Source organism: Coloeus monedula (genome assembly GCF_965178545.1).
Source record: "Coloeus monedula genome assembly, chromosome: Z".
Classification (NCBI taxonomy): Eukaryota; Metazoa; Chordata; class Aves; order Passeriformes; family Corvidae; genus Coloeus; species Coloeus monedula.
Window position 1 is genome coordinate 81,217,642 of NC_138822.1, and position 11,260 is coordinate 81,228,901.

General features: G+C 37.4%; 1 protein-coding gene across 1 annotated transcript; it reads right to left on the reverse strand.

Annotated features, from left to right (window-relative positions):
* Positions 1 to 2,110: 2,110 nt before the first annotated feature.
* Positions 2,111 to 10,702, reverse strand: SYT4 (synaptotagmin 4; the record flags this gene model as incomplete). Its single annotated transcript, XM_082302065.1, has 4 exons — positions 2,111 to 2,418; positions 5,421 to 5,541; positions 7,082 to 7,896; positions 10,669 to 10,702. 4 exons carry the CDS (start codon positions 10,700 to 10,702, stop codon positions 2,111 to 2,113), a joined length of 1,278 nt encoding a protein of 425 aa, XP_082158191.1.
* Positions 10,703 to 11,260: the final 558 nt, after the last annotated feature.

Sequence of the window (11,260 nt, forward strand, 5' to 3'; positions counted from 1 at the left end):
GCAGCTAATCAGCTTTCTAAAGAAATAATCAAAAAAGATTCCTCTCCTTTATACATACAATACGCAATATTTTTACATTTAGCATTATCATAAAAAGCATGTTTATGTTATTTTGAAAATGTATTTTTACAGAAATCTATAAACACTGTTGTATCAAACACATTCTCAAAAACTGGAGAAAATACTGACACAAAACCTGGAAGAGCCTCAATGGAATTCTTCCAGTACTATTTGTCTACTTGCATATTTCATATTTCAGTGTCCTTTCCTGCAAACATAATTTGGCCATATGAGAACAGGTAAAGTAGACAACAAATCCCCAACAGTTTTAAGTAGGACCTAGGTCTGTTGTTTAATGAAACTAGATTGACATTCAATGTATGTTTGGTTTGTTCTAACCTGGCATGCCCATTCTGCTACCTTTACTCGCAATGAGCAGTACCTTAATTCCCAAGTAGTCTCGTTCACTTCAACGGGATTACACGTGACAAATGACGTATGCAAAAATACTGAAAATAGTTTTCCACTTTTTTAACCCTTCTTGTGTCAACAACTAGCATCACTATCTTCTTCTTTATACATATTGTACTTGAACATGAAGTAGGACTAATACTTGCAAACAATTCTGTATCAGAAATTAGTGCACAAACTTTAGGAAATAATCTTCTTATAGTTGTGCTATAGTTCTGACGGCCTAAAAACCTATCTGGTGTGACCAAGACTAAATTTCACAGGTCTAAATGCTTTATTTGTACACTTGTTATTGTTATACTTGACATTTCCTCAACCTGACACAATTTAAGTTTAAATAGACGTGTCACACTGACATGAAATCAGAAAGTTATTTTCCCTTACCACCACCATTTTCAGTAGAGTCAGTAATGTACATTAATTCATATAATCGAAGTGAAATGCACCTTCCAAGTGCTTTGTCTACATAATATTGGAGAAATTATAAGGTAGATTTGGTTTCTTCTCCTGCAAAATTTTAAAAATGCATTGAAGTTCATATATTGGTACTGACTGTAATGGCATTCATTACAGTCCAGGAAGTTAAACACAGGAAATTAAACAGCAGAATAAGGTTTTCTTTTCTGTCTCACTATTTTGTTTATTCTTTAATGAAACTACAAAAAAAAAAAAAAAAAAAGGCAACAACTTTTCTTTAATGAATGGTCAGTGAATGGTTAAAATATAATTGGTGAAAAGTCATTGATTCCAATATCCTGTAGGTTACTTCATCTCAACAGAAATTCTTTTGTATGGCTTGAAATGTTTAAAATGTAATCCTACCTAGAGGAAAAAAATGCAAGCCATATCTAACCCCAAATTCTAAATATACTGTAACACATACAGTCACCCGTAAAGGAGCCCTTTTAACAAAAAATGTATGTTAACTTGATCATCAATTTGAAATATGCATCTATTTTGGTCACCGTAATAAAACAAATTATATATATAAACTTATTTTAAAAATCCAAGTGTAAATAATTATATAATATTTTGACTATTAAAAAAAATAGTTTTATACAACATGATATGTAAAGCAAAATGCTGAAAACATGTTCATTCTTTGGGATGATTAAAGTATAAGTAAACAAAACTTACAAATAATGATTGAATTTTCATAAAAGAAGGTTTTTTGGTGGAGGGGTAGAAGGAATTCCCCCCCCCCCCCTTCCTCAATCCCCATGGCTTTTCTAGATCCATCCCCTTCCCTAATAAGCCACAGGTGGGAATTTTTTTGGATATATTGTAATAAGGTTTTCTTCTTCTATATATGAGTCACTAATAAGTGACTTTTTCAAAACTTTGAGGTTTATAATGCTTCAGAATTTATAGGCTACTTAAACTCTAGAAGAATATGAATCTGAACTAATTATGCTAAAGTTTAATGAAATAGAAATTCCGTTATTTACTGTGAAAATTAAGTTACCTTCTGTTCTGATAACTCAATCCAATTTTATTTCAAATCCCCTGCCCCCCTTGAAAAAAAAAAAAAAAAGTTTTGTAGTTAAAAGCTTGTAATTATATGTAGCAAAGAAAAAAACCTGCTCCTTGCCTATGGAAATATATATGGTTTTTTAAGATCCAACCCCTCTCTAAGCTGCTAACCATCACATAACATATGCCATTTGGCAATTTGTCTCCTAGGATATTCACAAATTTCTTTCCAGTGCTCTCCACCTGTTCCTTCTGCTGAAGATCCCAAGGTTAACCGGCCAATGACCTCATTCCTTGACCCCCTATCTGAATCTAAAACCAGAAATTCAATGCTGATATCATCAAGGCCCTCACAAGGAATGTCAAAGACAAACAATTCATTGAACACTGCATTTGGGGTGCACTTCTTCACATGGGTTTTCTTTTTAGAAATTCTCTTCTTGGCATGGTACAGGTTCACTTTGACATAAGGATCTGCAATGAAAAGAAAGCACAGATTAGCTATTGAGCAGTGTTGTTTAGAAATTCCTTGATCTAGTTTATGGAAAATTCCATAATTATCCAATGAAATTACATCACAATGAGTAGATGTTTCAGGTTATTAAAGACGATTCATCTCATCCTTTTTTTTTTTTCATCTGAATGATCCCCATTAATTTCCCTTTATGGTCACCAAAATTATGTTCAAGGGAGGCAGGGGAGTTTAGACCATGGTCAAATACAGGTGCTTCCTTCATGAGATAAATCCTGTGCTGAAGTTCATTAAACCTAACAACATCTCTACCACATTCAAAGATGGTCTGAAAGTGCACAAAATTCTAATGGTCTCTGAAAAATATGTGTCATTACATATTTATGTGTAACAGAAATTTGCTTTTCACACATTCTACAGGTGTATAATCATCAGCACTAATCAGACTCATGAAAAGAAAAGCTTCAGAAAGGAGTGAATAAACTTAGGCTAAGATAATGGATGTGATATTTCTGCTGGGGTTCTACTGAAGTCAATTAACCTGATTAAATTGAGGCCACCAATTGTTATTGAACAAATCTGACAATAAACTTTAAATGTAAGGGTATGTTTGCTGTGGGAGTGTGTATCTGACTTTACACCTGTGCTGTACTACTGTTGAATATGGGAAGGGAAAATGTTCATATTTTCAGCTGTCTACCAACTTTGAGTGTTTGCATTCCTCATAATTATTTAATTGTTGTGAGATTCCCTTGCTATTGTCTTCAATAATGGCTGTATTTATTCTTTCAGAGGGAACATTTTAAAACTGAACCCTTTCAATTACTTTGGCATTTATTCTGTGAAATTGCGGGCCTGTTTCCAGGTTCTCATGGTGCCTTGATGTAGTACAAAATCTTTTCTACTGAACCCAGTCAAACATGATAGTTTATGTAAACAATCAGCCAAGTTAATCAAGAACACTTGGATACTTTTTTTAAAAGAAGTACTACTAAAACTGAACAGTATTTATAAATGTTATGTCACAGTTCTCAGACTGAAATGGTTAGATGAGTAAAAGTTATATTTTTCCTTGAACTGACTATAGTCTACCAGAAGTGGGATGTAATAGAGTACCTATTTGCTTTCATAGTCTATTACCATAATGAACATTTCAAAAACAGGGCTTAATGGAAACACTCACTGGCTTCGAAATTATTGTATGCCATGCAAGCATCAGAAATATCAAAATCAATATCTATCGATGGATTCATACTGGTTTCCATTTCTTTTTAGAGGAAGTTTTATGACACTTACCTCTGACCAGCTACTAGATAAGGCTAGAGATTTCCAGATTTTTTAGGTCTGTTAGGAGACCTCATCATCAGTGACCAAGGAAATCAAGGAGATTGTAAAAACGGAACAACTTCTGAGTATAAAAATATTCCCCTCTTCTCAAGGAGATTGAATCATGCAATTTTTTATTTTATCCCACAGAAGCACCATTTCACCCCCCTCCTTTTCCAAGACTACTGTTGGGATGAGGGGAAAGTCACAGAGCAAATTATGACTGTCCTGAGTGCAGTATGCTACTGACACATAAATATCTACTGAACCTGGCCTTATTGATGAACAGAAAATAATGAAGAGCTGTTTAAATGAAGTAGGTGTCCAGGTGCAACATGGCTGCCTGTAGAAATACTACATTCCCTTTATAGTTAGCAAGGCTCTCCTGGGGGAAGCAGGAAAAGCAAACAAATTTTCTGGCTTTAGTCGTAGGAGGTGCAGTAAACAAGTGTGTAGTTTGGATGCTCTGTAGGGTCCAGGTGGATGCTGTGACCAGGAGGGCTTTTTTTAATCAAGTTATTTTCCCTCCTGAGTAAACATCAGGCAGGTCTGTTGAGATCAGCTTGCTGTCATGATGCCTTCATGAAACCACTACTGTCTCCTACGACTTTGGGCTCAATTTTTAAAAGTACGTATCCTCTCTTTTAGTCAAGTAAATAGTTGGGCTCCATATATATCCTTTCTCTTCCTGATATGTGAGCAAAATTTAGATCCAAAGGAAGATTTAAATGAGACCTGATGGGAGTTATCTACAGCTTTGTTACATTGCGTTCAGGATGGGTTAGTTTTCTAGGTAAATCGCAGTATGAGAAATAGAAAAACTGTATTATTGGCTGCAGTGATAATTATTCAGTGTTTCCCAAAACTACCTCACTTTCTGCTTCTTTCAAAATATCCAGTGAAATGAAAGACTACCAGTTCTATAAAGAAGCAGCAGCAGATGTGGTACTACAGCCCTTTGTTGTGTACTGTTGGTTTTGTGTGGCATTCTTATATATATAGGGCATTAAATTTTATACTGTTTTTATGTTATATAGTCTTCTAATGTGTCTTCTATATGCAATTCTAGAATTGGCTTCAGAGGAGGTTCCACTGAATGAGAAATGGCAGCAGACAAGTAGAAGAGAGGATAAAATCTGATCTCTCTTAGTGCACCCCAAGTTTGGCTCACGATAAAGCATGAGTGTGATGCTGCAGCCTCCTCCCAGCACTGGCACAGCTCACCTTTTCACCTTGCCAAATAAATGTTAGTGGGCCATATTCAACACAGAGGTAAGTGGCTGCTTTTATTCTGAGATAAATCATATGATGATCTCACTCAATACTGATCTTCTACAAATAAACTCATTTTTTGTCATAAATAAAAGCTTTTGGTATCTGCAAACAATATCCCATGCTTATGGCAGATGGGCTCTGTTCAAGACAATCATAAAACTCATTGGTTTCCACTCCTAACAGATGCCACCTTTTCTCGATGTGATTGAAGAATAAATCTGTAAAATACATACCCTGGAAATAAAGCATTGGCCTAGATATGAGTAAAATGAATAGGCTGTAAATAATAGAAACACCATTTCTGCATTTATGGAATATTTTTAGTCCTCAAAATGCCACATTTCAGCTGTCTTTTGTCATTCTGTTTTATATTCTCAGGGCATATTCATTATTAAACCATTACCTGATAATCCTGACACATCAGATTTAGGTAGATGCCTGGCTTTTAGAACGACGACAGTGAGTGTGTTTGTTGTAGACTGATAACAGAGAGAGACCAGTAATTCTCCACGCCCAGATGATTTCTGAGGAAATTAAAGGAAAAAAAAAAAAAAAAAAAGACAACAAACTATTTATAAGCAATTATATTGACCAGGCTTTAAACCAGAATTAAGATTTATGGAGTATCACAGAAGCGTATGTTCAAAAACTGTGTAAAAGGATGTAACACACGGTGCTATTCTGATTTACATAGTGACTATAATTTCTCTCTATAGTAGTTATATAACTTTTCTTATAACTGGTTATTAGACTGAACAAAAATAAATAATAAATAAATGGAAAATGTATGCTGACATGACATCACTATCTTCAGAGAGTAGAACTGAAATCCTGAGAAAAAAAATCTCAGTTAAAAAGAAAATTATCTTAAGCAAAACAAAATTCCAGAAAGATATACTGGGGAGGAAAAAAGTCTAGTACAGGTAAAGAAAAAAATATTCAGTAAAGTATTTTAAACAGGAAGGATTCAAAGTGTCAGTGAAATCTTATCCACTGACACTTTCTAAAGCAGCATCATATACATGGAATAAAGATGAGATCAAAGATTTTCTCTATGATTATTTGATTTGAATTTGCAGGAGTGGTTTATTTCAAAGGGAGAAGGAAGGCAAGAGAAACAGGAAAAGATAGTACCTTATATATCAGAAAATCCTATAAGTTTTCAACAAAAGATCAGTAGCATAGTTACATTTGTTGCCATATTGTGATAGGATTGCAAAGTAACAGTATTAGCTATAAGTATGTTGTCTAGTCAACATTTATTTTATTTGGCAGTATGCTTGTCATTTGAAAACTATCATGTTGAACGTCAATGCACATTCCACTTCCTTAGCAGAGATTTAAGAGATGTTTTTATGATGCCTGTGCATTTCTGTGGTTCAGCTGGGGTTGTAAATGACCATTACATTCTGAACTGAGACAACAGGGTATGAAATATTTTCGTCCCAGTGAAGTCAGGACATTTTGCCAGTGACTCCAGCAAGTCTATGGCTTCTCCCTTACTACCTTTAGTAAAGGTGCAGCCTGTATCACAATTCATGAGAGACAAGGTGTTGAAAGCACCAGTGTGACGCTACAACATCACCAGTATGATCTCTAGCAGGTCCCACTTCCATAACTAAAGACTTCCTTAAGAATGTGCTCTACAACCCCTGTAGTTGTAAGATTTAAGAAAGAATGATGTCAAATAGGAAAGGAGAGGGAGGAGAAAGGAAATAATATATAAATATATTTTTTCTTTCATTTAAAAGCAATCAAAAGCAAATCAATGTGGATTGAATCTGCTTCACCTAGATGGAATGGGTCCACTCAAACCTGCTGGACCAGATGAATAAGAAATTAGAGCTTATGGCAGTAGCAATGACTTTCAACATGCTTGTTGTAATGTTGTTTTTTTTTTATTGCATTTGTGTAATGGCTTCCTCACACTGCCATTAGGAAAGTATCTCAGGAATTGCATGCTGAGCTTTTCTGCTTTTCTTTCCAAGATGGCAGCAGCGTTACACAAGAATCATAGCTAACCCTAGCACAACATTTTCAAACTTCGGATAAAAAATATGTTACCCTAACATTTCTTTTGATGATCTCTCTGTCCATTAGCAGCCTTCCTTCTGAGAGTTCAATTCCAGCGAGAGGGATGAGGACTTCTCCAATGACATCATCTCTGGAAAATCTGTCGAAGCTCAAGACCATGAAGTGCAGTGTTAAATCTTGAATTTGGCTGTAGGGGATCCCATAAAACGTGAAAGTTTCATCGAAAGCTGGATCTAAGGTTTTTCTCAGCACTCTGGTTTTCACCTTGTGCTTTTTCTCAGGCAGAATTGTCATTTTGATGTAGGGATCAGAAGTCATTGACTGCTCATCCATTGCTGGCAGCCCACGAGCTTCTTTGATGTTCACTACAAATGCTTTTTTCTCAAAGTTGTACTCTAAGGAGAAAAAGAGAGTTCCTAGCTTGTCTTGTTTATCTTCAGATGACAGGGAAGTGATGGATTTTAAGCTATCAGGGGACACTGAATCTTTCTTCCTTTCTGCAAAGTGCTTAGGAGACGAATTTTCAAGATCTGGAGAGCTCTGCATTTTTGTGGTTGTTTTGGGGAAATTGCCATTTAGATCTCTCTTCTCCAGGTCAAGGTGGAGAGAATTCTTTGGCATGGCTGATTTGTTCTTTGCTTCACTTTTATCATCTGCTCCAAACTTTTTCTTACTGTTGAGATTCTCAGGGTAAATATCAACCCCCTTCAGAACATGGACAAACTTGTATGGAGGGGTCTTATTGGATTTGGAAGATTTGCGTTGGCAGCAGATCCAAGCAAAGAGGGAGACAGAGAAGACAAGGCCAAATGCACTAAAGATCCCAACCACTGTAGGAATTTCATCTGCAAATCAAATAAATAGCAACAAGCACATAAGCAGCAGTACCTTGAATTCTGCGTGATATTTAATAAAGCAATAATTTAGTAAAACAAATTGATACGAGATGGTGATATCAGCAGGGTTGACATACTGGAAGTGCTCTGCATTGTACATATTGCTCGCCACCTGCAGGCAGCAGTGTGCAGTCCCAAATTAAGGCACACTTGTTATGCTAGTATTTTTCCATACACGAAGAGTTAGGGAGGAAAACACTATTCCCATCCTAATAATAATCATTACTCATAATTTCTCGACTGTCTCAACCGTCTGTGTGTAGTTTCTGAGCTTATATGTATGTGAATAATACCAGCTCTCAGCTGGTTTCAGCTTTGGATTTATGGAGGTTTGTTGTTTAGCCAAAACACACTCTGAAATATGCATTACTTATAGATACATCATCTGCTTTTCATAGTGTTTCCTAGAATACTCTATACACTCAATTAACTAATTTTTTATGGTCTGATCCCATAATTGCCTGGAGGTATCTCTTGAAAGAAGTGAGTTTAATTGGAGGTTATAGCACTCAACAGTTTCACTGGGATTTTTGATACTTTGCAGGAGGAAGTCTATCAAGAAAACTTAGAATAATTATATACAAAGTGTCTTTTCCAGATGGATGTGACATTAGGTAGTCATATGTGAGTTCAAAGATGAAAAAATCATGTTAAGTTTAACACTGATAACCACTAAGCTTTACATTTAAGACACTGAAGCAAAGCTTGCAGGGAGGTTACAGAAAGGGTCTGTACTTCTTAGGAGCATATAAGAGAAAACATTAAAACAAAATTCTCTGCAGTTTTAATACGAATCCTATACTCACACTGAATAAAGAGGAACCTGAGCAAGTGTTACAACCTCCATTGCCATGTGTCATTATTTACATATGGAGTCTCATTAGCCCTTCAAAGCATGCATCGAAGGGTAAATGAGCACAACTAATTGGAAATCTAATTTTGCCCATAAGTAATGTTACTAAGTCAGTTTAAACCTCCCACAATGTAACAATCAGAGCTTAATCTTTATTCCCTGCAACTGTGGATGGCCAATAGAATATTAATGTCATGACATTGTTTATGTATAAAGGCAATTATGTAACACTTCTGTTTCTCTCTGGTCATTCTGGATGAGCAAAGGAAAACTATTCCCCTGTATTACTAAATCAGCTTCATCCAGGGACAAGCTGGGCAGATAAATGGGCTGGCAATATACCTTTGCTTTTTAGTGGGATGATTCAGAAAAAAAAAATAGACAACAATACTATCAGAGCAAAGTAGGACATAATGTTCCAGCACAGAAAGGATCAGGCCTGGCTATTAATTTTTTATGACAACAGTCATGTCACTTTCCTGACACCTACAAACTGTACTAGTCTATATACTTAATTGCAAGAACTTAATGAAATGATTGAAAACCACATACATAACCAAAAAGAATTTTTCCTAACTTAAGCACGTGGCTTTGAGTTTGAAGAATTCCCTGGGCTGCAGAAATTAAAGTATACATGGTATAAAAATAGAAAGCTAAAAGTAATTGAAAACTAATCAGAATACTTTAATATCTTTTAAGAATGGTTTGTACATTTACAATACTTTCTCATGAGCTAATAGACTTTTTATAGTAATGGATATTACTATAATTATGTTCTACTTTAATTCTACAGCTACTGAAAGTAGTGGTAGAATCAATTTGACATTTATTATTAATTATCTTTCTTAAATAAGTAATTAGACAAGCATGATGTCACAAGCGTGGTTAGAAACCTCAAGTGGGTGGCATAGGAGAGAAGATGAAATGATAACTAGAATGGTTTTCTATTTACAAATAATTGTATCACAACATTAATTTCTTGCTTTTGTCATAATGTAAATCAATCGGTTAACATTCAAGGCAGTGCATTAATAGAAAACATCACCTACTGGTTCTGGGAGAAGTTATTATTCCAGTTATGTGATATAAATCTGGAGTCTCTTCACCTAAGTCAGTGGAATGATCCTTGAATCAAACCACTGCTAAAGCAAGTGTAATATAGGCTAGACTCAATATTTGTCAAGCAGAGTTCAGAAACATTCCCACTTACTGCTTTTCTGACTAAAGCAACTTAACGTATGTTTTTTATAAGTGCACATCCATGACTGTTTCTGAAACTTCGGTACCACACTACATCCAGTGCATAGAAATGACCAAACTGAAAAGTTCACTGTCATCTTTGCTATTCTCAGTGAAACTGGGCTGGTTAAGATGCAGCTGTTCAGCTAAAAACACTGAAATCCTCTTTTTCATCTTCCTAGCAATGTCCTTTCACTTTAACTAATGATTGACCTACAATAGGAATAAAAGGAATGGCAGTTATTCCAAAAATGACTTGAACAAAGATTTTCTCTGTGGCACAAAATGCGTTTACATCATCTAACTCTTGATGCACGTTACTTGAACGGACAGACAGAAAACAACCCCAAATCTCTCTCATCCAAAACCGCACCTACAAAAAATCTCTTTATCTCTTCCGGTACTTTACTGGGGAGGAGGAACGGGGAGGGAAGAAGCAAGAGAAATTAGGGACAGAAAGCAAATTCACACAACTTCTGAGACCTAAAGAGAACTGGGGGAAAACCGGGTCCCTCCCAACAAGCTGCGTGCTGGGAGGCACCGGGAGGCTCAGCAGAGGCTGCTGTTCTCCCGGGGAGGGGAGGGGAGCATCTCCCGGCCGCGAGTGCGGGGAGCCGGGACTCGCTTACCGAACTGCTGGCGGCTGTCCGCGATCGGAGCCATGTTGGTGGCGAGCGATGTCCGCGGTGCTGGAGCCGCTGGCCGCGGTGCTGGAGCCGCTGGCCGCGGTGCTGGAGCCGCTGGCCGCGGTGCTGGAGCCGCTGGCCGCGGTGCTGGAGCCGCTGGCCGGGATGCGAGAGCAGCCTCGCCGGATGCCAAGCGACCCGCCCGGGGCACCAAGAGCACTGCCCTGCTGTCCCCTGGCTCTCCGCTCTCACGGCGCCCGGGCAGCCGTCTTTGCCGCCGCAGTTAAAAAAAAAAAAAAATAGTAAAGAGAGGAAAAAAGGGAAACAACAACAAAAACCACCCAAAACCCGGAGACACGAGCAGTGGGGACAGCGGAGGAGGAGGCTGCAAGGGGACTGGAGGAGAGGGGGGAGGGGAACCTTCGGTCCTCCCCTTTGCACACTGATTTGCAACCCCCTTCCTGTTTTGGCTCTTCTGAGTAGCTCCGCTCTGAGACTGAGTACGTGGTTGAAACCCAAATTGACGCAATCCTGACGCTACAGGGCTGAAATCAGCACCTTTCCCGCCTCCCTCCCCCCCTCCCTAGCCACCACA